We start from the raw sequence: 26,910 nt of genomic DNA, 5'->3' as shown, positions 1-26,910 counted from the left end.
TCCTGTGAAAACTGTTCTGGGTGCACATGCCCAGAGAGAAAGTCTGATCCAGCAGGGAGAGCATTAGCCTGGATTCTGAGCTATGGCTTTGAGCACCTCTCTGAAGGTTTCCCATGTGCCCACCCCCAAGAAAGGCTCCAGAGACGTGGAGAACTGCTCATACAAGCCTTGCTGGTCTATCACGATAGCCTGAAAGACTAGGAGATACTTTGATACTTAAATGCTTCCTATCACAACACTGTTCAATTGTCCACATATAATTTAAAGAAGAAAATTAATGTTCAACTCTGCTGTATGCAGCAGCCGCCCTGAGTCCTTCCCAGGGGATCCGAAGCACTGCAATCACCACAAATGACCCACAGAACAGTAAGTAAAGGAGTTTGGGGGATTTTATAATAAAAAAATAAACCCCACACCCACCCACACAGTCCAAGGGGCAGGACTCCAGGACTTCTCAGAACACCGACACAACACGTGCAGCCACAGGACATTAACAAAAAAAAAAAGGGCAGTTTCTGGAACACATGATCACACTTGGTAAACTGGCCTTGAATGGGAGTCCTTTCCTTGATTAGCCATGCAAGCTCCAAAGTCAGAGATACTCAATTTGAAGAAAGAAAACCCCCAAGTTGTAACTAATTCCAGCACTTCCACTGTTTCAAAGGATCTTCTGCACAGAGATAAGAACTTTTGTTCAAACCCTTCCACCAGGAACAGGCTGAGGGGAGACCACCTCCAGCCTGGCACTGGTTTAATTATTTACACAGAGTTAATGAATACCAGACTCTCCTCCTAAACTCGCACAGGGTGCATAGTCCTACAGTCATTTGGACTTTAAATCCATCATCAGACTGTTATGAAGTACAAAACTCCAAACAAGCCAACAGGAAGGAGCCCACACAGAGACCAGAGCGAGCCCGGTCAGCCCCGGGACCCTGGTGGAGTTCAGGTGGCAAAGCAGGACAGTCCAATCCCTCCAACGCAATTCCCACCTAGCACAGTAACCTGGAAGCACAGGAGACATTTTGCAACCTAACTAGTGAGTTTATCTCATGGAAACAGGGGCCAGGCAGAAAGCCACACGTTTGAAAGCAGGTTACTCCACACTTTTGCCTCTGCTCTCCATACCTAGAGAGCCAAGGACAACAAGAGACACGCAATTAAGATGATTTGAGTTGGAATATTTCCCTTATATCCAGCAAAGCACTGAGACATGGAGGCAGATCCATCACCTGGCCTGTACTCAGGTGTAGCTGATCCTGTCCTGCAGCAGGACAGGGGGCTTGACGACCTTTCCAATTCACATCCAGACCTCTGTTCAACAAGGAAAACATCACCACCAACAAACACAACACCGGCAAGGAACCAACAGCAAGATCTGCCAGGCAGCACAGACCACGCTGCACATCCTCCTCACCAAAAAGATTTAATTCAGTGCTGAAACCCAAACCAGAACGGGCATTTTCAGAGCAGGTGCCCTCCCTCTCCTGTGCCTTGTGCTGCCCAAACCACTGCTGTGGGCACTGATGGTGAGAAGGTACAAACCCCCTGCCTGCATTCCACCCGTGTTGTGGCCCGGCCTGAGCGTTTCCCAAAGCTCAGTCCCAGCTGGGGCAGAGCAGAGCAGGACCCCCATCACGTCTGGAGGTGCAGCTGGAGCTGTGGCCTGGACCCAGCTTCTCAAACATTCTTGCTGGTTATTCACAGGCAGGGTGCCAGAACGTGCTGACATCAGAAGGGAAAGGGTGACTTTCAGGGTTTCTCTCAGTCAGACCTGAATGAAATTTCACCAGTGCGTGGAGGGGGGGGGAAAGTACTTGTTTAACCCATTCATCCTCCCCCAGGGGAAATTCCAGAGTCCTCCAAACTTCAGAAGTTTCTCTCTGAGAGAAGAGTCACAGAATCTCTCAGGATGGAAAGTCACTGCTACCTTCGGCCACGGTCTGACACTGGTGACCACCAAAACCCTCTCTCCTCCCAGCCACATCCAGGCTGTCACCATCACATCCCACCAAAATAAAGTCACCTTTGGTCCCCTCTGGTTCACCACAGAGCCAAGTGCACCTACAAAACACAGGGCAAGCAGCAGCTTCTGCTCCACATAGAGAAGTCGACTGCATCAGGTCGACACAGATTCTCCAAAAACTACTCCCCAGGTCTGTACTGGAGCTTCTTGAACCAATTTGGGTTTAAGGCTAATTATCCAGGTGAAAGAGGAAGTTACTCAAGTTAAAAAAAAAAAAGGGGGGGGGGAGAGAAAAACAAAATAAAAAGTTAATAGCAATTGAATTTGTCCTTGAAAGAGTTTCAATTACTAGAGCTGACTTAAGGAAATAATGACATGCTGGTTACTGCATGAAATGCCAATAACTGTAATGGAGCAGCAGCTTTTTCAGAGTTATTTACACAAACTGATTTTTCACGGGAATTTCATAGGAATTAACACACACACACTCTAAATCTCCACTCTCTCACCCTCTCATAAAGAAATTTCTTTATCACACCTACAGAATGAACCAAGGCCCTTCCTTATTTGCTCCTACCCACTTTTGCCCCTTTTTTCTCCCAGAAAAAATAAAAAAGAACATGATTAGAAAATAGATTCCAGCTACAGTTATCATTTTACTCTGAGCACGTAAAGCAAAAAAAATATTTGCTGAGAAATTCTGAAGCAGCTTTTATGAAGTTTACCTGTCGTTATGCAGCATCCTTTACATGTAACTACAGAAAGCTCATGCCCACGTCGTGTAAACACTTACTGAGCTGTCACTTAAACTCAGAAATACTCCAGAAAGTCACTGTGGCAAACCTGGAAATGCTCTTGGGGGAAAAAAAAAAAACAACTCAAAAATGCTCAAGCTGCAGGACTGAACTGCTGAGTTACAACACTGGGAGTGCAGGTGCATGGAGGAGTAAGAACTGGGAACCCCTCCCTCATCCATATGTTAATATACATTATCATCTGATTAAGATGTGGAACTGGTAAAATATGTACAGGAGCTGAGTCCTGAGAGAAGCAGCTCCTCCTGTTCCAGGCCTGAACGCTGCTTTAAGCACAAAACTACATTAAAAGGGTTTATTCAGCTAAAACCAGGGAGGAAAACTGGTCTCAAATCACAGGATGAGCCTCAGAAGACCCATATCCCACTCTCCACCCTGTCCCGGCCCTGGGGCCTCACCTTGGCACGTTCCCCCAGGAGCATCTCAGCTGCTCCCACTGAGGAAAAGTCACTGTGAGAACTTCAGAGCCCACATTCCTCCTCTGAGCACCAGGGAGAAACAAAAGGCTGCCTGAAACCCAGTTCCTGCAGAGCCTCAGCCCGAGGAACCGCAAGCGGCAGAGATGACTTTAAATTTAGGATTGGAATTTTACTGGAATCGGTTCAGGAACACAGCACGGTCCTCCCGAGCTCCCAGAAAGCACACCCAGCCTCTCTTCAACTGAGGAACTTCCCTGTTTTCCAGCCACTGAAGGGGAAAAAAAAAAAAAAAAAAGGCAGCAGCTCCTCTGGTGTCACCCCAGAGCAGGCAGGAGGGACCCAGACACAGCAGTTCTGGTCCAGTGTGCCAAAGAAAACAGCTTTTTTCCTCCAATCCCACCTGTCATTCACTTCCAGCTGGAGATTTATGGCTCTGGCTAACAGACATCCAGCACAGTTTTCCCACTGCACATTCATAACCCCCGGATAAATTAAAGCCTGAACTTTCTCAAATCAGCACATGACACAAAAAAAACTTCAGCAGGACTCCTCAAGAACTTATTTTCCCAGCAAAGAGGCATCCTTCCTTTCTTTTCCGCCAGAACAAAAGGGGAAATATTATTTTCCATCCCTGCTGATGGTTTAAGGACTCTTCCAGAAGAAAAAGCCAGTGGCCATAAGTGCAACGCTAAATACTGACAAGTTTATCTTTTCCATCCTCCCTCCACCACTTTAATGCCTTCAGTTTTTGCTTTGCTGTCTCTGCTCCTTGAGAGAGTTTCCAACATTCCTGGCAGGAATTGGGCAATGGCACGCTGATGAGCTTTTCCCCAGAGCAATCCATCACACAGTAGTTGCAATTCAAAAAAAAGAAACCAAACTGACTCGACAAAGAATTTCAAATACGCCAAGTAAAAACTGGAAAGGGCATCTTTCTCCTCTAATATTTTAATTACTGAGAGCACAGATGCAAGAGGGTAAAAAACAGGATTTCTGACTGGTGGTGTTCCTTTGAAAAGAGTAGGGAGAGAAAAATGGTGGAAAAGTCGTGTATGAGGTAACAGATAAAGCCAACAGCTGCACTGTTTAGCCTAATTTTAGACATTATTTTCTCTCTGAAGGAAAGCTGCTGGGTTTTTTTTAATACAGCCTTCATGGAACAGGGTCTCACTTCTGTAACACAGTACTCATTGACCAGAGTTCTCAAATAAGTCAACAGAAAAAAACCCAAAGTATTATGAACACAGGAAGCTGATGAGAACAGCAAGACACGGCTTTATAACAGCACATTTGATTCTCATGCCTCCCCCAACCCCAGTTTCTAATATTATTTAAGAACAGGGAAGAAGCTGTGCCAGCTTGTTGAAGGAAAACAGGAAGTTTTCCTGTTTTCAGAAACAGGAAACAGAAGTTGCAGCAGGTAAAAGGAATTAAACTGGACAGTTTTAGGAAACTGCTAAGCAATCTAGCCAAAAAAAAAAAAAAAAAGGCCTGAAAGTCAACCATAAAACCTTCCAGAAAACACATTTCCGTCTTGCAACCAACAACATGATTACAAGAGAGACACCAAAGGTAGAAACCCTTCCCTAACCCAGAAAATAAATAAGGATTCACAGAGCAATTCAATTAAACTTCATAAAAGGCAGTAGGCAAGCCTTGCTAACCCCATTTCACCACAACAATCAGGTGGTTTGTCCCAGGTTTCCCAGTAAACCGGGGGTGATAAGGGCAGGAAAAAATAAAAGCTCCAGCTGAGAGTCAGGATTGAGGTTTATTGTCCTGTATCCTACACACATCCTGCCTGAAAACACTGGAAACCTCAAAATTGGGCATCAAGGAGATGATACTGCAGGAAACAAGAGATTTTAAGAGAATCAGGCAACTCTTAGTTTATTTCAGAGAGTTTAAAAAGACAAAGCAGCAAAACCTCCAGCGTCCACACCAGAATTAACAAGACCTTAACAACAACAACAACAAAAAAAATCAAACTAGCACAATATTCCTGCTTTTTCTAAAACAGCCAAGCCCTAAAATCACTCATTCAGAGAAAAGAAGATGCACCACACTCCTCTTTGTTGGAAAGCTCCAGTGCACAGCACACAACTCGAAGGCTCCTGACTTTACAATGCAAAGCAAGGAAAAACCCTGCACGAGCCAACAGGAGCCAGGTCCCAATTTCCCATTCCAAGACATCACAGCTCATTGGCAGCACAGAGCCATTTGGTGCCAATTTAGTTTAAAAACCATATTTCCAACAACATTTTTCATGCCTCACTTGCTACTAAAGTTGAAATCTAAGTCAACAAAAAAGAGCTATTGTATGGCAACAGGCCCAAAAGCTTTTTTTTTTTTTTTTTTTTTTTTAATTAACATGATTTTTAAACTGCTTTCACTGAACTTTAAAACAGAGGCCCAGAGATGTCAGGGCACCTATGGGGAGGTTATCCAAGATGTCAGTGTTTAATGTGATCCAAAGGCTGCTCCCATTACAGGAGACACTTTGTTGTAGCCCAAGCACGTGCCACAAGAAATGCCCATCTATTAAAGGCAGGGAAATCCTTTCACTCAAGCAATTTCCTTTAAATCCCAAGACACTGGGAAAAACAGTGTATTATTAAGGGCTGCCACATGCTCTGAAGGGAAGGGGGTGGAAACAAATCCATGGGAGAGCTGGAAAAATTGAAAACTAGAATCCCTGGCCTGGTTTCTTACGAGTCATTCCCACAGCAAACCACGGATTTCTCATCCCACACAGCCATCCTGATCTCTTGATCCTACTCTGTGTTTCCCAGCTAGAAAGGTCATCTGGAAAAAAACCACAAAGTCCTCTCTCTCTCAGTCCCCAAAAATGTGGAGCACCCTTGTCTTCACTGGGCTCCCACTCAGCACCACCTCCCCGGGACAAGCTGTGAGTAAAGTTCCATCAGGGTTACTCCCCAGAGCCCACCTGGTGCAGTGACTACGCTCACTTTACTACAGGAAACACTCCACTCAAACAACTTTCACGCCAGGAATTACTTTGCCTTTTTTTTGAGCAGCAAAGCGACGAAACCCTCCTTATGGCATCACTCAGGACTCCCAAGGAGCAGCAGGAATTAAAGGCACCCTCCTGCTTCTCGTGCCCAAACTCGGGTTTACGACCCCAAAGATTCCTGAGTGGAGGAACCCCGTGCTCTTCCCACATCCTCTTCTCCCAGCCAGCACCAGGAGATGTTCTCTGTGGGGTTATTGTCAGGTGAGTCCCCCTCTGCTCCTGCTCTCCCAGAGTTTCTCAGAAGTTGGGTGGGAAGGACCCGCTCTGCTCATCGCTGTGCAAGACAAAGAGAAGACACAAAGCTTTTAAATTCTCCCAACCCATGGAATTTAGGAGTACACAGCCCAAGGAGGCTGTAATTTAGGGTTGAAGTATTATTATTAATCAACCGTTTCTTGTGGGCAGCCCAGATGACACGTGGAAGCTTTTTTCATTAGATAAGTTCTTTTTCCAGCAGGAAAAAAAAAAAAAAAAAAGGAATTGTCAGTTTGAGTCCAATAATCCTTGGCACAAAAAGAGTTGGGGGGAAAGTCATTTGGTTTTTGGGATGGGGGAGTTGTTGGTTCGCTTTTTATATGCACTGTTTGTACCTCATCAAGTTCAACTAATTCTCAGAACAACTATTCATTAATAATTCCAGTTTATGGGGCTGCTTAATCAGATATTATTAATTCACAACATATCAGCAGCTCGTGGAATCAAGTGAAATTCGTTTTCCAAGACAAAATAAGCTTCTTTTCCAAATTTGTACCAGAACACTGACAGAAGTGAACTGTAGGAAAACACCTGCTTGAAAAGTTCAACCAGTATTTTAGCACACATTTTATCTAAATTGAGACTTTTCAGGATACACAAAGCACCTTACAAGTACTTTGCACTTACAACTATGACATTTGTCCAAATGTATTGCAGGAATATGTGACCATATTGCCAAGGAGCTGAAATCTTCCCTGAGGATACTGGAACACTCACTACCAGTCACCACTGGACAGTTTGATGGCCCCAGCAGAGAGATTTGCTCTCTTGGAGAGCAGAATTCCAACCCGACAGAAAAGCCAACCCAGAAACTCAAGATGCTGCAGCAGACGGTGCCTTTGGTAATAAAGGAACAAAAATTAAGCCATTTTCAGATCAGCACAAGAGAAGTTCCGAGCAAGAAGGGAAACTCTGCGTGTCACCCCACATGGTATCAAATGTCTCCGACCCCAGCCTGAAGTTGGAGCAAAGTACACAGAATGAAAAGGGAAGTTTCAGTCCCACACGAGGCCACGGCGGGCCTTGGAGATGCACATCTGAGCACGGAAAGGAACCTGGTTTTCATCAAGGTTTCCAGATACAGATACAACCACCTCTTCTCCCCGTATCTAAAATGTCTGATGTATACACTGTATTGTGTTCACCTCGTTTTCTGGCCATCTGTACTCCAGCAAACAGAGAATTCTACACGTACAATGATAAAGACAGTTCTCAGGTTTGTTTTTCTTAGTTTCACTCCTCTGAAAAGCCAAGAGTTGTGACACTACTGAGCCTGACCACAACCAGCACCTGAGTGTCTGTAGTAAGTGCCTTTATTTATGGAGGGAAAGAGACACATCAGTGCTCACTCAAAGTAAGTCAAAAGGTGCCCTAAGACACACAGCTGGAGGCTCCTGTCCCGCATCAAAGCCCTGCTGGACATAAATTGGTAATTCTTGGTAACTGACCATTTTCAGTGTTTTGGCCACAAGTTTGGTTCTGATTGTTTGGGGGTTTTTCCTTCTTTAGGCTGTAACACACCCCAGAACCCCCCACCTTCTCCCATCCAACAGAAAACCCAAACAGCCCCAGCTTTGAAAAGGGCCAAAACCAGGCAGGAACAAACGCATCCTCAGATCCATCAAAGAAATCATTTATACCGAGAGGGAAAGTCACATAACCAAAATAAACAGCAAGCCCATTGTGCGGAGCAGCCCTGCCACCGTTCCGACAACACAGACTCTATTCCAGGCTGAACCCAACATCACAAGGAAAATAAACCCAAGGTACAAACAAAGTGCCACCGCCTCCCGTTTCGTCCGGGGCACGGAGCAGCGGGGGCAGAGGGATGCGGGGCTCAAGGTCACGGCGGGGGGGATGCGGGGATGGGGCGCGGGGCTGCCCCGTCCCGGGGCTGGCGGAGGAGGCGAGTGTGGAAGTTTATGAGCTCATCAGGATGGTTGTACCATTACATCAGAGGCAATTATAAATGGCCAAGAGCAGGGGATGGGGAGCCAATCAGATCACAGATGGGATGTCAACCTAAGACCAACTGTCTCCTGGCTTTGACAGAAGGATTTTACCTCCATAATTCAAATCCCAAACCCAAGCGATCCGCACTCGCTGCTCCCATCGCCCAGCTCCCCGCCAGCGCTCCCGCCCCGGCCCCGCGGCCCCTCCGCCCGCCCCGCGGCCACCGCGGCCCCGCCGGACCCTCGCCGCCCTCCCCGCCCCGCCGGACCTCGCCGGGCCCCGCCGAGGGGTGCGGGACCCCCCCGCCCCGGGGACGGCGCCCGGGGGTCGCGGGGCCGCGGGAGAGGCGGCGGCGCTGCCGGGGCCACGCGCTGTCCCCGGGCGCGCCCTTCGCCGCCCCGGCCCCCCGCGCCCGGCCCCGCCGGCCCCGAGCCGCCCTCCCCGACCCGCTGCCCCCCGCCGGAGCCCCCCGGGGCCGGCGGGGACCCCCGGCGTGCGGGCCGGCCGGGGAGCCCCGCACAAAGGCTGGGGAGGGAGAGGAGGAAGGGAAGGCGGCGAGGCAGCCATTTTATAGAGCGAGCGAGCAGCACAGACAATGGCAGCGCCCGGCAGCGCCGGCCCGGCGGGGGGACCCGCGGGACAACCGCCGCCGCCCCGAGCCCCCCGAGCCCCGCGACCCCCGCGCCCCGTGCCCGTGCCCCCCACGCCCGGCCCCGCGCGGCCCGGCCCGGTACCTGCTGGCTCCTGCCGAGGGTCTGTCCCCCGCCGCCTCCGCCGCTGCTCCCGGGGCTCATGGGCGCGTGGTGGCTCCTCGGCGGGGCCCCGCCGGCCGCTGCTCCCCAGCCCTGGCCGCTGCCCCCGCCGTACTGCGAGACCATGTCGGCGGCGCCCTTGGCGGCGGCCGCCCCGTCCTGCGGCCCGGCGCTATAGTCGCCCCCGGGGTAGCCCTGGTAGGCGCGGGCGGAGCTGGGGGAGGTGAGGAGCTGGTTGAGGGTGGGGGTGGCCGTGGGCTGCGGGGTGGTGCCCCCTCCTCCCGCGCCGCCGGCGGCCGAGGGACCCATGACCCCGAAGCGCTGCTGCTGCTGCTGCTGGAAGGCGGCGGCGGCCGCGGCGGCCGCGGGGGACTTGGCGGCCGGCGGCGCGGAGCCCCGGGGGGAGCTCAGGGCGTAGGCCTGGGGGGGAGGCGGGTAGGAGCCGGCGCTGCGCCCGGCCGCGTAGTAGGAGTTGTACTGGTGGTTGGGGAAGCCGTGCTCGGCCCCGGCGCCGTGCGAGTTCTGCGGAGGGGGCGGCCCCGCGGGGGCTCCCGCCGGCCCCGGGTAGTTCTGCTCCAGGCCCCCGCTCTGCAGCGCTGCCATGCCAGGGCTTTGTTGTCCGCCATGTTGGTGGAAGGCAGCGGCGGCGGCGCCCCGGCCGTAGGGCTGCCCGAAGCCGTAGGCTGGCGGGGGCAAGGCGGCCGGGTGGGAAGGGGGCGGCTGCTGCTGCTGCGGCGGCGGCGGCTGCGGCGCCCCCACCCCGTCGCTGCCGCCGCCGCCGCCACCGGGCGGCTCCGGGAGGTTATTGTTCAGGGTGGCGGCGGCGGCGGGCCTGGGGCCCGGGTTCCCGTTCGAGCTCTTCAGGTCGGACTCGGCCCCTGCGCCCCCTCCGTTGCTCTCGGCCCCGTCCTGCAGCTCCTTCCCCGACGGGCCCTCGCTCTCCGCCTGCTTCTCGCCGCGCTCCGCCGCCGCCGCCTCACCCCCCGCCTCCTCCGGGGGACAATCCCGCTGCTGCGCCTCCGCTTTCTTCAGCTCGGATGGAGCCGGGGCGCCCAGGCTGCTGGCGGCGGCGGGGGCGACCTGAGCAGCCATGATCCCCCCCCTCCCCACCCAGCCACCCCCCCGGACCGGTCCCCCCGAGCTGCTCCCTGCCTGGCCGGCCGGCGTGAGGCCTCGCTGCTCTGCTCTCCCCGCTCAGGCGGCGGCGGGCGGCTCTTCAGGGCAGCGGGGGCTCATTCCCCCCCGGCCTGCTCGGCGAGGCGGGGAGGGCTCCGCTGGGCTGGGCTTCCCGGGGCCTGGCCCCGCTGTACCTCCTCGGTTGCAGCCGGCGGAGAAAGGGGAGGAGGAGGGAGTGGGGGGGAAGGAGGAGGAAAGGGGGGGGGGGGGGGGGACCCGGGACGGGGCTCCCGGTGCGGGAGAGGCGGGAGGGAGGGAGGGGGGGACACGGCGGGCGGGCGGGCGCCGTCCCCGGAGCGGGGCCGAGCGGCGGCGGGGCCGGGCTGGGCGAGCTCCGACTCTGCTCGGCCGAGCGGGCTCAGTCCGACACGAGGCTCAGCGCTGCCATTTTACCCAGCGCCGCGGCCGCCTGCCAAACCCGGAGCGGAGCGCAGCCCGGCCCGGAGCGGAGCCTCCCCCCCGTCACAAAGGAGGAGCGGGCCGGCCCCGGCCGCCGCCGGCGCGGAGCTGCCGCTCGCAAAACCCGCGGCGGATCCGCGGAGCCGGGGGCGGGGGGGGGGCGCAGCGCACCCCCCCGGGCCTGCCCCGGGGCGCTCCCCCGGGGGCAGCGGGGGGCAGCGGGGCGATGTCCCGCGGCGGGAGCCCCTCCGGGTTCTCGCCGGAGCCGCCGGGCTCGGGGGGTTTGGGCCGGTGGGTTGCCGAAGCGCCTCTTCTTTGTCCCTAGAAATTCCATTTAGAATTAAGCCCTCTGCGAACTGTTAGCGGTTGTCATTTCCTCTCCGCTTGGCCGTGTCCCTCTGGAAAAGGCGTTGGCGGTGCGCCAGGGCTGTGACTGCACGCGCAGGACAATCCAAGAAAGTCCGGTTCCCCTGCTCCTGCCAAGGCGAGGGCGGTGGGCACGGAACCAGGAATTCCCAGATCCAAAACCACCTGAACGCGTCTAGACACAACACGTTGGGCAATGGGACAAGGAGGCTCTGGCAGTCGCGGTGCTGGAGCTCCCCGACTGTCGAGAGGTGAACTGGGAACTGGGCCATGCTCTTCTGCAACCCTTTCAGGCCCAGATTCCCACCTCCTCCGTCCCCGAGGCCTTTGCCAGAGCGGGAATAGGGAGGAGAGGAACATACCTGGAACTCCGTCCTGGACTCAGCCTGGCCTATGCCAGCGGGGTCTGTACCTGCCTGTTTTACTTCAAATGGTGTTGGGCTGCAGCAGGGCATGGAAGGTACAAAAAGATGAGTTATTTGGATTGTAAACACCAAGAAGATAGAAATTAGGACACAGTTTTCTAGTGAAAATGGCAGGCATGGTATGGATTAGGCCGGGGTTCCATGTACTGGTGTTCCTCTGGAGTATGGAAATATTTGGAGAAGCGAAGTTTTAAGTAAATACAACTTTAAGGAGAAAGAAGACAATGGGTGGAGGGTCAAAAGGCTGACGCTGCCATTTTAGAACATCACCCCAAAAGAGAAAACAGGGCAGAAGTAACCCCTGTACAGTGACAAACACACAGGGCTCAGCCCGAACCCAACAAGGGCAGACTGCAAGGAATCCCATTTTAACTGGTGCCACCGGGGAAACACGAGTACAGCACAAGAGGCAAGGCCAAGGGTAGCAGAACTGGATCCCTGCCAGCACCCTGTGCCTGTCAGGGGTGAAGTAAAGTGAAGTGAAGGTGTCAGTGTCTACTGGCATCAACTCAACCCTCACGCTCATTATAGAACTTGTAATATAAAATACTTATCATCTAGAATGCAGGTGGCGGAACAAAGGGGTTTATTCCAGAGCTGGAAAGTGGGAGGAGAGGAGGGACAGAGCGACTGAGAGCAAAATTTTAAATGTTTTCTAGAGCAATAAACTGTTCTGCGGGGTCCAAACAAAGCTGCTTTGCCATTTCACAGCCTGCACAGCTGAGTGTGCAACGTGGAGCAGATTCCATCCACCAAATTGGCCGGTCGGTCTTTGTCCACAGCTGTAAATAAACTGCTAGAAAGGAAAGGGTGATAATTGATGATATCAGTATTGTGATAATACTCAAAGGCCTTCATGAGGGCTGGAGCCTCAGTGCAATGATGGAATCTCACACGAGAGGCTCTGTGGCTTTAGTGAGATCTGTGTGGACACAGAGCAGCAAAACCACCAAGATACTCTTCTTCAGAAGAGTTTGGAAACTGTGGAACATGCTAGAACAAAAACTGGTCTGCAACCTCTCTCCAGAGGAGTTATTTGATGAAACCCTGGGTTCTGGAAAGACAACTCCTCCAACATCAGGTTGGCTTTATTAATGTCTGTGGTGGGCTACAGTGCCCCACAGCACCAAAACACTCTTCCTCGAATGTTTCATTTACACTAAACTTTAAAAAACACCAACAAACTGTAGAGAATTCTGCCATTTAACCCCAGAACCATGTCGAGCACCCGTCTCCCCAACTCCAAGGCCACAGTCCAAAGCCCCACCAAGTAACTGAGCACCACCAAAAGTTTAACCACTTCAGTTCAGGCACTTGGGATGCAGCTCAGGCACATCCAGATAAAGATCCCATGCTCGCACCTCCCTACCTGTGTGGGTCTTTTGGAATCTCCTTCAAGGAGCACTGTGTCAGACTATGAAACCCGGTGTTGATGGTAATGTGCAAAGCAGCCTGGATTCCCCAGCCACCCACACAGTGAGGAGACACTCACTTTACCAAATGTTTGTGAAAGCTGAAGCAGATTTTGGAATACGCCTCATCAATGAGGCCCTGGCACTCCACTCAATACTGAGGCGTTCAATGAATTTCCAGCTATGAGGGTTGGGAAGCAGATAACAGGACAGCTCTTAACAACACTGCCACCTCCGAGCTGAAAATCCTCCCGCCGGTCCCGTCGTCCCTGGGGTGTAACGACCACCAGGACCGGACAGGACTTTTCATTTTGACACATCAACTCTTTTCCCAGCTGGAGCGATCCCTGCGAAGCAGCCGCGCTCCCTTCCCCGCGTCCCCAAGTGCTGAGCACGCTTCCCTCAGCCCGGCTCAGCCCCTGGCTCTCAGATAGGCTGGAAAACCAGCGCTCACATGGCACTGCAGGCCACCACCACCGCGCTGGCTCCTCCTGACTGGAAGTCTCCTTCATGAAGGTGGCCGTGCCATTTAACCCAGCACTAAGGCAGTTTAGGAAACCTGGTCTAGATTAGAGTACTAGAAACAGGAGTAGTGTCTCCCCCCTCCAGGAGAGAAAAAAAAAATCAGGCTCTGCCAACTGTGTGATGGCAAATATGGACTGAATCGTTGACATGGAAACCGGACTAAAGTCAGCGCTGCCTCAGCTCAGCTCGCACACACACAAGTTATCATTATCCCCAGCCTTCCCCTGGCTACAAACACGGACTGGATTTGTGGCTGCGGGAATTGGGTGCAGCTTCTCCAATAAAGTATTAACCGAGCACAACTAAGCCAGAGCGAAACGAGCTGAGGAGGAACTAATGTGGTTGGGCGAAGGAGGATGCTCTTCCATTTCACAGCGTGCTGAGATGTGCAGACTGGACCCAAGAACGAGAGACCCATCTATTATAATTCATGGAGCACGCTGCAAAAAAATGGGATGGAGCGAGGAAAGGTTATTGGTTGTACCTCAGCTGATCTGAGAGGGGGGTTGGTAAAGAAAATTGCATTTTCTGTAAATATGTTTATATTTGCCCAGCCCATTCCTTGCAGTGTTTTAGCCACTGTCATATCTAGGTTAAACGCTCCCATTGTGGCTTCATCGCCACGAAAGATAAATATTATTTGAGTTATTTGTTTGCTGGCCATCATGTGAGGCCACGCTTACTTATCCACCTAAAAATAACGTGACAATATTGTATAACCTCCCTTTTTTGGGGGAGACACAATGGGTCTGCGCTGCGAGTTCCAGCCGAAGGTAACTCCGTCCCTTCTGCTGAACGCAGCAGCTCGAAGGCAGGCGTGGATTTTCCAGGGCTTTTGCTGCTTCCCACGCCAGTTTTTTCCCGCGGGCAGGGAGCGAGCCCCCGGCTCGGCCGCTCCGCGAGAGCCCGCTGGTGACATCTGACAGCGAGCTGCGAAACTTTGGATGCATTTTAAGGCAGGAAAAGTGGACTCGGCCTGACTCGAGGAAATGCATTATTTTAGCAAGCGCTGGCGAGGAGGAGGAGGAGGAAAAAGCGAAGCGGAGTTTGCGGAGGGGAAGGGACGCGGGAGCGCATCCTGCGCGACCCCCGGGGGCGGCCGGGGCTGGTGCCACGCGTGTCCCCCCTCCCACCTCCCACCCCAGCCACCCGCGGGGTGGGGGGCAAAGCGGGGCGGCCGCAAGTTTTTGGGGCACGTGCGTGCGCGGATTCGGGGAGCGGCGAAAAAAAATGAGGCCGGAAGGTGGAATTTAGTCATTCCAGGGAAAACCGAGGGGTATCGGGAAGGGGAGGGAAAACAGTAACGTAGTGCAGGGGAAGGAGCGAACCCCTTTTTATTTTGTACACGGGGGCGCAGCCCGGCCGCCCTCGGACACCGGCGCTCCGGTGCGCTCGGGGAAGGAAGAGTAAATCTACTTAAAAAAAAAAAAAAAAGAAAAAAAAAAAAATCAAAACGCGGACCGGAGTTTGCAAAAACCCCTGCACTGGATCCGGAGCCAGCCGTCTGGTTTCCCTGAATCCCACCAGATTTGGGAGCTCTCGGGTGGGCTGGAGGAGCTGCGAACCCCACTGTGAAGAGTTAAAAAAAGGGGGGGGGGGGGAGGAAAAGGGCTTTTAAAGCTGCGAAAAGAGAAAGATCTCAACTCTGGTCCTGGATTTTTCCCACTGAAGGGAAACTGTTATTGTGTTCCAAGTCCTCGGGACCCGGCGATGCCGTGCGGGAGGGGACAGCAGCAGGTTCTTCTGCCTGGAAAAAGCTGTCCCTCGGCCTTTCCCCCACCTCGGCGCCTCTTTTCAGTGGGGGGGGGTGGTGGTAAAAAAATACATCCCCTCCCGTGAAATTCTGCCCTCCTAAAGTGTATTTTTAGAGAAGTTTGAGTTCAGGCGTCACGACTGATGGGGGGGGGGGTTTGCTGCGGGAGATGCAGGCGCTGAGAAAGAAGGTTTTTTCCCCCTTTTCATCAAGCTCTTGCACTGCCATTTTCCCGAGGCAGGGAGGGAGCGAGGGAGGGAGAGCGGAGCGACAGACAGCGCTGGCGAGGAAGTTTCTCACGGCAACTGCGGGCTGGATCGGGAACGGAGCCTTTTGTTCCCGGCAAGTTCAGCAGGAGAGAGAGTTGGAGTCTGCTGAAGAGAAAAACCAGCGGAGAAATAAAATGGAGGGAAGTGGGAAGAGAGGAGAGAGAGCTGGTGCTGAGCTGAGATTAACTGCAGAGCACCGAGCTCGGGTGTGCGAGGCAGCTCGGCATTTATTTAGAAAGTTGGTGTGGTAGCCTGAGGCAGAAATCCCTCGTTAAGTGCATGGGAATGAGTGAGAGACCCAAGGACACGCAGTGCTGGGCAGGAAGTGGAATTTTCCAAGGGGTTCACATCCTTCGGTGCTCTTTTTGCCAAGATTTGATCTCCTTTCTCGATGAAGGCTGCCTCCTAGAGACATCAGGGAAAAGGCCTTAAAGATGTGGCGTGCTCTAGGTCTGTTTAAGCTGAATAATTAAAAGTAGGGGGCACCTTCCCGCAGAGATTACAGCGAGGTCTGAAGACCAGATTCAACCTTGGGTACGGCCCTGCCTCCCCTCCCTTTCCCTTTCTCCCCAGTGAGTGTTGAAACACGGTGCATTTGTGCCCATGATCTCTGAACGGGGTGAAAAGTCACCTGAAAAACAGGGGGCCCCCCCTCTGATTTAATGCTTATACACACACCCAGTATACCCTACATTCACATCCACAATTGCCTTTGTCTCCCTGTACACGCTGCTAATCCTTCACCCCAAACCACACGTGCTCTTTGCATGTGTGCAGCCCCAGAATGTGGAATAAACTTGCCTGAATTAACCCCCAAATCGCTGACAAGCGTCCATCCCTTTAGCAGGCACCCAGGAAGGTGGGGCAGAACTTTAATCCCCTCATTATTTCTACGCTCGGTGGTGGAATCAAAAAGCAAGAGCCTGATCACGAGCAGAGTGAGTGTTTCAGAGCAAGTTTGGAGTTTGATGCGGCGTCCTGAAAATACAGTTCGATTAAAAACGTTCATCACCTTCTGCCTTCCCGGCAGGGCAGGGCAGGGCAGGGCAGAAGCTCCTTCTCCCGGCGTGGCTGTGACAGCAGCTCAGCGAGACACCACGTGGGAAAGCCGGGTTCGGGATTTAAACGTGCTTTTCCACTCCGGCCATGAGGGAGGGAGAGCCTCAGCTGGGGGGGGGGGGGGAATAAATAAATAATGAAAAAAGCCTTTTCGTGGTGCTCAGAAGCGACCTCTGTGGCTGCCGGGGACTGAAGTTCAAGAGCCCTGGGCTGGGAGCGCGGGGGAAACGCGACTCGGGAAAATCCGACAGGAGCAGGAATGGAAAGGGGGGATTGGGGGTGACGGGACCCCCCGCCCCGGGAGGCGCAGCGGGCTGGGAAGAGCCGTCCTCGCTCCCATCCCTGCCATCGGAACCGGCTGTGGGGGAGCACAAGGAGCTCCGAGGGTGGGGGGACACAGTTCCCGAGCCTCTGCTCGGTCCCCCGGTGCCCCCACGACCCTTCGCTGCATTTCCACGGCCACCGGTGGCCAAGCCACGGGGGCCGGCGGGGGGGGGGGGGTGCCCGGAGGAGCCCCCCGAGAGCGGCCCCAGCCCCGCAGCACCGACCCCACCGAGCTGGGGGGGTCCGGGCCGGGCCGGGGGATCGGGGGGCACCGGCGGTGTCAGCGCCCTGCCCGTCCAGCGGGATGTTCCAGGGAGCCGCCTCGCACCGGGACCTCTGCGGGCCTGGGAAAGTTGGACAGGGAAACGTCAGAGAGCATCGGGCAGGAATTTCGGTGCATCCCGTGTTTTATGGTGCTGTGAACTTTTGCATATCGGGAGTAATTAGCGGCGAGGCTGTTAAAAGCAGATTTAAATACACCACCCCCTCTCCCTCTTCCCCCCCCCCTCCTTTCTTTCCTGGTCCAAAATGGTCCAAATCCGGTTTACCTCTGACACAACCCCCACCGGGACAGAGGTGAGAGCACAAACCCCACGGTTTGTCCATGTAGGCAGGAAAACACATAAACCCCCACATATTAATTAACACGTCAGTTAAAATAAATATAATTTTGTTACGGTTATTTTTGGTTCTTCCTCCCCCCCAACTTTGTTTTACTAAAGCGGGGGAACATACACAGAAACCTTCCTTGCAGTGGATGCCTTTTTCTTTTTTTTTTTTCCTTTTTTTTTTTTTTTAAACGGAGCCCAGATGCTGGTCAGGATTAAGGTTACACCAAACACATTCTACATTGCCATTTTCCAAACAGAATAAAGCAGATGGAAAAGATGGAAGAGGATAAAGCAGGAACGGAGCAGCACTGAAAACTGCAAGCCCTGCACTAACGCTGGAGAGGAGTGAGCTGGGATGCCAGGAGAGGCAGAAAGAAAGAATCCAGGCGTAGCAACGCTGCATATCACATTCCTCACGGTTAAAACGAGCATCTTTAATTAAACAGCTGTCAGAATTTGGGTTTTAAACCTTATATTTAACATGGGAAAAGGAAATTCAGCTGCAGCCGTACACTGTGTCTCCTCAGGGCTCAGTCCTAGAAGATGTGAAAGCCACTGGCTGGGGGCCATCAGAGTACTTAAGTCTCTGTGTAATTTTAAACATCAGCAGTCCCGGTGATTTTCAGGATATACTCCCTTAAAGTTAGCCATGGACTCAGCACTTTGCAGGATCCGCCCAGCAGACTCATAGCAGCTCAGAGCTGGAGAACATGAGTGCCTGCACATCTGAGAAACAAAGAAAAATCTTCTTTTCAGCGGGCTAAAGATTTTTGTTTTATTTCTAAAGGACACCAGTTCGTCCGTACTGGGAAGTTGGATCAAATTGGAATGAAATCTTGAGGGGGAGTTCACTGAATCTGTGCTGGTTCATAAAATACCACCATGTGGCAAACCCAAATTTTAGGTGAAATGCTACAGTGGTGTAGTTTACTCAGCACTGTGACTCAATCCCATGATGTGCTTTGAAAATCTTGTGCAAAACCTGATTTTAAGACGTTTTGTTGGTGTTCTATAGGCACACCCACGATACAGAGAAAGAACACGCAAACTATTAAATATTCATGCTATGGGGAGAACACTTAGTAGCGTCCCTTCATTCCAGCTGTGCAAAGGCAGGCACAAATAGCTGGTGGAAAAAGGAGTAAACCAAACCAACCCCAATATTCCACTTAAACAAGGTGTTGAGCAGCTTGGAAACATTTGCTCATGGAAGGGTCGGAGAGAAATTCTAATTATCTGCCTTTCAGCAGCCACCCATAAGTGTGTATTTCACAACCTGAGTTCTGTAATCAGCCCACATGGGGAGCATTAGGGATTCACATTCACACAGGGGGTCTGTGTGTGGGGATGGGACCCATTTTCTGCTCGAGGCCTCCACCCCATCGACCTCAAACGCACGTGGCCTCAAAGTCAGATTCTGAATGTCACGAGTTGGTACCTCAGTGACATTTACTTAGAAACAAAAAAAATTCAAACACATCCTGGCCAGCTTGGCTGGAACTTTCAGAGTTCAGCTGTGGGACTGTGAAACGAGGTCATTTTTATCTATCAGTTATCTCTGACTTGAGAGGGGCCAAGGTGATCACACCTTGGCAATAGCTCTGCTTGTAGAGGCTGGGCATGGCACATGGATTTTCAGTAAAACCAAGGCATTGGTCAGAACTTCCTCTGTAAAACATGCTGAAGAATCATTTAAAAATACATAATTTTCAAATATTTGGAAAAATATTGAGTATATCTGGCAAACCCCTGAAAAAACAACACCAAAAAAACCACCCCAAATCCAAACATTTAATTAGATAGAATTGGGTACCTGAGTGAAACCTGCTCAGAAAGATTCCTGTTCAGCTTAGCTGTTAGAAAAGAGTGGAATTAACTACAGGACAAAACAAAGCATTTAAAAATATGACTTTTCCCCAGCTGTAGGAAACATAGTGGCTGACCTTGGTTTTCCTGTGCCATGGGTTCATGAGGGCACTGAGGGCACTGGAGCCTTCCCTACGTAATCCTGACCCTCTGGATTCACTGTCTTCCCATTGTTTTGTTTACTCTGTCTATTCTTAGAGTGTATTTTGTTCAGGACTACCTCGTGCACGAGTGCAGAGTCCCCAGCACACTTCAGTTTCTGTTTAAATAAAGCTGAAGCAGCACAAGGAACAGAACTTCTGCATGTCAGTGATCAGCCACTGGCACTTATCAACAGTGCCACAGGATAATAGAGCCCTGGACCCAGCTATCATTGCTTAAGAACCTTCTCATTATCGTTATTTTTTGAAGAACTTTGCAATTCATTACTTTTTCCTGCATCCATAGTCGTGACAAAGCATCTTTCTTTAAAAAGGCAAAAATACCAAACAAAAAAACCCCACCAACAAGCAAAACCCAATCAAAACATGAAGCCTTATAGTTGAGTTGTGATGCAAATGAGTGTTTTTTTTTCTACCACTTTTAGAAGTACAAAAATAATCAAAAATTGGCATCCTATTATGGGGAAAAAGGAGAAAAAAACACCCCAAAATCAATACAAATACCTGGAAAGTAAGTCCAGACAACTGGAGGCTAATTAACCTGACCTCAGCAAGATGCAAAATGTAAATTATTTTTCCTCTGGAGGGGGCAAAGATGTAGAGGAAAGTAAAGAGATAAAATGCAAAAAAAAAAGGTTTAACACAGGCAATCATGCCAGACAAAGCTGATGTCTCTCTTTGATAAGGAAGCAGATTTTTCTGGGTAAAGGAAGACACAGTTGATCTCACAGCCCCCAAAATCAGTAGAGCATTTGGTCTGGTGGTGCAACATCTGAAAATACAAGTTAAATTGGAAAATAGGAAGATTAGTGCAAGAAAAGTTTTCTGGGTAAAAAAAATGACTAAAAATCCAGCGCAGGGTTGTGCTGAAATGGGAACTTCTGGGCTAAAGATTGAGTGCTTTGAAAGCTTCTGCTCTCAGATCTGGTGCTATGATTGGCTTTAAGTGACACAAGGAACTGGAAAAAGAGTGTTAGTACAGATAGTTACTGACAAATTCAAAAAGCATCAATGCAGAGGACTGGGATATCCTAAATGAAGAACTGGATGAGGTTCTGGAACAGCACAGGAGTCCTGAGGAATGGACTGGTGGAATGCAGTAATAAGATTAATGCAAATCACAAGGCTGCTCACACGGGGACTGACAGCCAAAACTCTTGTAAACTGGGAATTCATCACAGTTAACAGGCAAGGATGGAGACTCAGAAGCGTTATTTAGTCACAGGAATGGAGATGACAGGTGAGATCTGAAGAGCAGGTAAGGCACATCCAGATGTTACGGCTCTCTTACAGAATTTTGGGTACAGCTTCTAGTGGAGAATGACAGGTGAAAGCTGGGATAGTCACAGAAAAGGCTCCCTGAGCTGGTTATGAGAGCAGAGAATCTGTCAGGAGGAGAAGGCTGAAGCCTCATTTCAGCAAACTCCAACAAAAGAAAGGGAAGAGGGGACAGGGTGAGTCCATATACATAGGTTATGGCTTGAACACAGGTATTTAAACTCAAGGGTTATGTTGGCACCAAATATATGTCTAAAGGCCTGAGTGCAATTAAGCTGATTGCTGGAATAGAATGTCTTATTATTAGAAAAACTAAGTTTTAGAGAATCCTTCCAGTGGGGCTCTCAGGCTGGAAGGGACTTACTGTTTTTATGCTGGAGGTTGATGTCCTTATGGATGAAGTGGGATACAATTTCCTCAAAATCCTGGTGTGAGGCAGCCAACAGAGACTCCTCAAGCCCAGTGTGAGGAAACTCCAAATCAGAGGAAATAACCAGCACCAGCAGCCCCTCTGAAAGCTCTTCTGCAACCTAGTGAAGAAGATATTCACAGTTAATTTACTGGGGCTGGCTGGAAGTTGGTTTATTGTCACTCTGGAACACACAGTGGAGAACTTTGAAAGTTTTGCCATTAATTTCCCTACTTTGCATCAGTGAAATGAGAGGAAAACCTCTGCAATATTGTGAAGAAACATGTATGGTGGTTAAAAAGTATTCAGACACTATAGTGATAAGCACAACGAAAATCCATTACAATTAGTAATTCTGTATTTACTGCAGCACTTGAATTACATGCAATAAATAAAATATGGAAGCAAACATCAAATAACAAGGATGAAAGAAAACTCTGAATGAGACGAGTTTGAGAAGGCAGGTTGTATGGTTTAATTTATAATTAGGGACTGCATCACAGTGCAAGGAACTGGATTAGGATGGGCAAAAGTGTAAGGAATGTACACAGGAAAATTGAACACACCAGTCAGTCCCCTGGTAAATTCATCCCGGTCACAGGAGCGTGAAGAAACACGGAACACAGAGAGAATTAATGTGGGCCCTGGAGTAGGGACCAGCTCAGCACATTCCCTGTGTCAGACAGTGCCTGGAGAACTAAGCAGTGATCCTTGTGGGGCTGAGCCTGCACACACTGTCACCTCAGGAGAGAGGGGTCCTCTGCCTCTGCAGGGAACTGTTGGAAAAGCAGGACTTTCTAAGGGTACAGCTTTCCAAAAATCCCAAAGGGTTGCACCTTCCAGAAGCTCACACCACAGGTCTGGCTTTTCCAAGGGTTCTTTGTTTCTATCATAAATAACACCCAGGAACATGGATCACCTGTGCCTTCCATCCCAGGTCTCTTCATCTCTCCACACAGAACGTACCTGCTCTGGCAACACAGCACCAAACCATGGCTGCCCTTCTTGGGATCTCCTGTTCTCAACTCTCTGAGCACCGGGGAGCTTTTCCATGATTTCAAACACACAGTGTCCCATGCTGGCAAAGGCTCCTTCCTTGGGTCTGCCACCTCTTCACCTTTCTGTAAACAATAACATGCACTAGCACGGAGCCAGAAAGCATCTTCTCTTTTGGGGTTTTCAATTTTTCTTTCCTTTTTCTGCAATTTCTCTCTTTTTCTCAGTGTTCTCACCAGAGGACACCTCACAGCCACCAATTGTATCTTCATGTCATCAATGTTTGGGAGCAAACCAGGATCCCAGAATTTTTCTGTTGTTGTTTTCTTCTTTCTTCAAATGCCTTTCAGATTTAATTCTGGTTCATCTCACCTCTAGGGACTCTATTATTTTTAAAAAGGGCCATTAACTAATTATTCTGCTTGTCTTGTTAATGAGAGAGTGAAACATTTAGCAAGAAAATGATAATCTAAGACTCGTGTGTTCTCTCCCATTTGCAAACAAACACTCCCTTTCCATCTCAGAACTTTTAGGACATTAACACTTTCTCAGTAATAATAACACAAAACATAATTTTCATCCAATATTGAAAATTAATATTATCTCACAGTTATGTCACAGTTCTACTTCCACTGGCAGGCTGACACACTTGGAGTTCACGAGAACAGTGCATTTGAAAAGCCTCCTCAGCTCCTTATTTTCAGGGATGGCATTTCCAGTGGAGTTTTTTTTTTTTTTGTAGCCAAGGATCCAGACACGGGCCTGGATGAGGAGGGGAGCAACTGGCTGGGCAGACAGTGGTTATAATGGACCACAAACTGAATTTGAGTCAGCACAATAAAGATAATACATCACAGAAATATTTAATAAAGCTGCTTTACGTAGGACACCCCTGACAATTATCTTGCTGAACTCAGTGAAATCTCAGCTGGAATATTCTACCCGTTTTCAGGTACCACATAAGAAAATAAAAGCAGATACAAAGCAACTGGAAAGAGCACAAAGAGAGCAGCAAGAATGCTGGGAGGCTGAGGGAATCTAACCTTCAAGAACAAAATGAAATGCTGGATTTGCTTAATCAATTAGGAAAAAAAAAAAGGGGAAAGAAAAAAGAGAGAGCTCATGGGAAGGGATGAAATACCAACAGTCCATTTTGTCAGCAGCCAAATGTTCATGCCCACTGGAAATAAAGAGGTAATATTCTTAATTCACAGTGAGATTTGGTAAAGTAACAAAAGTGAGGTTTGAACAATGAGAACACTGTATGGGAAGCTGTAGAAAACCCTGCATTGCTGATTTCTTTAAGGCCAGGATACACAAACATCTGTATGGGATACAGATAGGCATCTCTCTTATCTCAGAGTGGGATGGGAGCTAAGGACCTCCTGATGGCTCTATGACAGATATATTTGTTATTACAGCAAATACAGGAAGAAAAATACTGGTGGGAAAGGAATGTCTCAATTAGAAAAGTGGGCTTTGAGATGAAGAACACACAGTTTTGGGCCCCTGTCACAGGCTGTCACTTCAGGAAGTTACCTGGAGGACCTCCTTCCAACTGCCAGCTCCAGAGAGCTGAGGGAGTGTGTTATGCTGATAGACAGACACACTGAGTTTGGAGTTTACAAGCCATTTCACATTAAATATTTCTTGTTTTATTAGTTTGATTTTGCCAAGCCAAACTACTTTGATAGTTCTGTTGCAGATCTCCACCGAGCTCCAGCTCAGCCCACAGTAGCATGACATCACCTAACAGTGATTGTGGATAAAGTCAAAAGCTGTTCCTTTTATTAAATTGCCATGTTACCTCATGTTTGCAAAATCCTAATGCAGTTTCTCCTTAAAAAAAGGCTGTTTTGCAGAGGCTTTTTCACTGGATGTCTGTAACACTGAAAGCATCTTTCCATTCCTTGCTTCCACACACCTTGCCACAGCTTTCCCTGCCTCTGGCAGACCTTTGCACACATCAGGGCAAGCTCAAATTTCTAACAGGTTTGTGTGATACCATTCTGCACCCATTCCATGGTAAATCACCTCCACTGGTGAGCAAGGCCCTGTGCAACCACTGAGGAGTTGTTCTCTGCGTTTATAAATCCTTTCTCCTGGCCCAAGAGGCCATGCTTATTCCTTGAAGCTCCATGGAGCTCCAGTTCTTGGACTTGTACTTGGGAAAAAATGTAGGTAATTTCTTATGCCAAGCAGAGAAGATCAGATATATACATCAAAAGAGATCCCATGACAATATCCCTGACAAAACTGGTAGTTTTCTGCTGGAATTAATCAGAAATCTGCTCTTCCACAGGTGGCAACGGGCTCCTGCATGTTAAGGGAAGTTTTGTTTTGTGTCCTGCCCCTGCAGCTGAGCTCACAAGGGTTTCTAGGAATGCAATTTTGTCATCCTGATGTTTGGCTGCCGCTCCTGGCCATCCCAGTTCTGCACCAGTGCCCTGTGCTATCAGTCCCTGCTGGCAGGCTACACCCAGGAACACCACTGGGGAAACTGCTCCTGATGAATCCCCTACAGGAGGAGCAGGTTGATGACATCTCACTGTTTCTCTTTCTGCATTTCTTCTATTATCAAAGCAGCAAAAGCTCTGTGAGGCCACATAACTAAACCTTTCCACCTGTGCAACCTCACAGGAATATGCATTGTGATGGATCTCCCAAGTTTCTTCTTCGTGCAGCATTTTGAAAAAGAAGTTGCACAGGCAAAAAGAAAAAAGCAAACAACCCAACAAACAAACCCAATGGATGCCAGGAGAAAAGGAACAGTCGTTTGCCAGGTTGACCCACAGAATCCTCAAATTCCTGAGAATTCCCTGTCAACACGTTGTGAAAAGTAACATCCAGCTGAGCAGCAGAACACCACTCCATGGGATAACTGCTGAGAATATCTGGAGAGGTAAATTAATACAAGAAAGAACCAAGCACCGTGCACCCGATTAACAGTGAAAATACCTGAAATCAGCATAACAAAGTAGGGTGAGTGCACTTGTGCTCAGGATGGTTAAACAGCTGTAATTAGATCAAACAAACTAGATTGATGTATCATCCCTTTGTAGCTGTGGCCTCAGAAGGCAGGTCAGGAGCTAAGTTCAGTAAAACAGTTTTAGTACTGCAGCTTTTATCTAACAAGGCACAGCCACACACTCACTCCAAAGTAAATACTACTCAGGAGACCTGCTGAATTCCAAAGAAAAAGAGTTCCTAGAGAAGATGGCATTCTCTAATAACAACCTGAACTTCTGTCAGTAATAAAACTCACCTAATTAATTTGATACTATACCCTTTGGATAAACAGTGCACAAAATTTTGGTTGCAAATTCATTCAAGGCATTTGAAGGTTCTTTCTTGAGCTGTTCCCTCCTCACTTAAAGTGCCTGCACAGAATGGGTGAATTCTAATTTGCTTTGTTCTTTCAGAACCTTTTAATTAAATGTTAAGAAAACCGTGTAGAACGACGTTGTATGAAATATGGTCACTACCTCTCAGAGAGGAGAAAAACACAAGGTAGCAGATGGTGGGAAGAGGATACATGTGAAGAAATGTAAATAGGAGGGAACCTCACCAAATCAAAGATGTTAAGGCAGAACTGAAAGCGCCTGCGAGAGCCCTGGGAGAGCTGAGGAGACGAAGCAACAACTGAGCTCAGAGATATCAGCCTTTCCTTGCCCAGAAAGGACAAGACAAAACACCAACAGGAAGCTCTAATCTTGTAGAGGGAAGGACCCTTCGTAACTGAGGGCATCGAGATTGTTGTGGGGGATCCTTAAAGTGAGTTTGGAAGGAGTGGGGGAAGCAAGGACAGGTGCCAACAGATATATTCATCAAACAGTCTCAGAATCAAAAAGAAGCCCCTTCACTACTTCATAACTGCAAGTAATGAGGACATTATAAAAGAACTGATAGATAACCTTGTATTGAACGAAAATGAGACGAATTGTTGAAATTGGGCAGGAGACCAAGCAAAGAGCAGCTCAGGAAGTCATCAGAAGAGTTCCAACCAGCAGAAACAGCCAGAGGGTGACTCTGGGGTTAGGAGGAGATGCAGCCTGTGTGTTACCATTGTTGGCCCAGAAGCTGCACTCCAGGTCCTCTGAGGTGCTGTGGCTGCACAGATTGCTGGCTGGTAGCCCCATCTTCCATGATAGAGCCAAGTAAATTAGTGAGTAGATTACATTGTATCTGCATATCAGAGCAGTGCCTGGATGAAGACCAAGAAGGTCTTTCTAGTATTTTGATTAAAAAAGTTATCAATACTAGACCTATTCTGTCAAATGGAAGGCACCAAACACCAGAGGATATTTAAGGGTGAAGGGAGGCACAGCTCCACAAACTTCATGGAGCCTAAATCACAACTGTGCTCATTCTGTATCTCCTCCTGCCCCAAGTTCCATTTGTCTGGGTGATTTATGAGGTGAGCTCTGGCTGTGCAAGGCTTCTCTCCTTCTGAATGGAAGAACAATTCAGATAAGAAACAAATCTCTTCTGAGTGAATAGAGGAAACTGGACTTAACTGCATTGACTAAGGTATTTATTGTACATCTAGGCCAGATGAAGCTTAGCACATTTAATACATATAAAACTGCAGAATGCTGCTGGGAAGAGCAGAAAGCAAACAAAACAGACTCACAAGTTCCTTAGTAATTTAAATTAAGCCACTAAAGTAACAGAAAAGCAAGAGCAA

At 49.7% G+C, this 26,910-nt stretch overlaps 3 protein-coding genes across 4 annotated transcripts in view; 2 read left to right on the top strand and 1 right to left on the bottom strand.

Annotated features, from left to right (window-relative positions):
* The window catches only part of ARID1A (AT-rich interaction domain 1A), a 57,955-nt gene extending 47,177 nt beyond the window's left edge, over nucleotides 1–10,778 (bottom strand). For both annotated transcript variants that reach the window (XM_051807079.1, XM_051807080.1), the window contains exon 1: nucleotides 9,177–10,778. In XM_051807079.1, the coding sequence (XP_051663039.1) occupies nucleotides 9,177–10,286 (1,110 nt within the window). In that variant the 5' untranslated portion in view covers nucleotides 10,287–10,778. The remainder of the gene's footprint in view (nucleotides 1–9,176) is intronic.
* UBXN11 (UBX domain protein 11) overlaps nucleotides 1–26,910 on the top strand; it is a 283,062-nt gene that overhangs the window by 119,976 nt on the left and 136,176 nt on the right. The gene's annotated exons all lie outside the window — the stretch shown is intronic.
* GPATCH3 (G-patch domain containing 3) overlaps nucleotides 1–26,910 on the top strand; it is a 200,690-nt gene that overhangs the window by 90,271 nt on the left and 83,509 nt on the right. The gene's annotated exons all lie outside the window — the stretch shown is intronic.

This window comes from Manacus candei, unplaced genomic scaffold, assembly GCF_025592945.1.
Source record: "Manacus candei isolate 608988 ecotype Guabito, Panama unplaced genomic scaffold, ASM2559294v1 h1tg000070l, whole genome shotgun sequence".
NCBI classification, from domain to species: domain Eukaryota; kingdom Metazoa; phylum Chordata; class Aves; order Passeriformes; family Pipridae; genus Manacus; species Manacus candei.
This window is presented reverse-complemented; position numbering and strand designations above follow the sequence as displayed.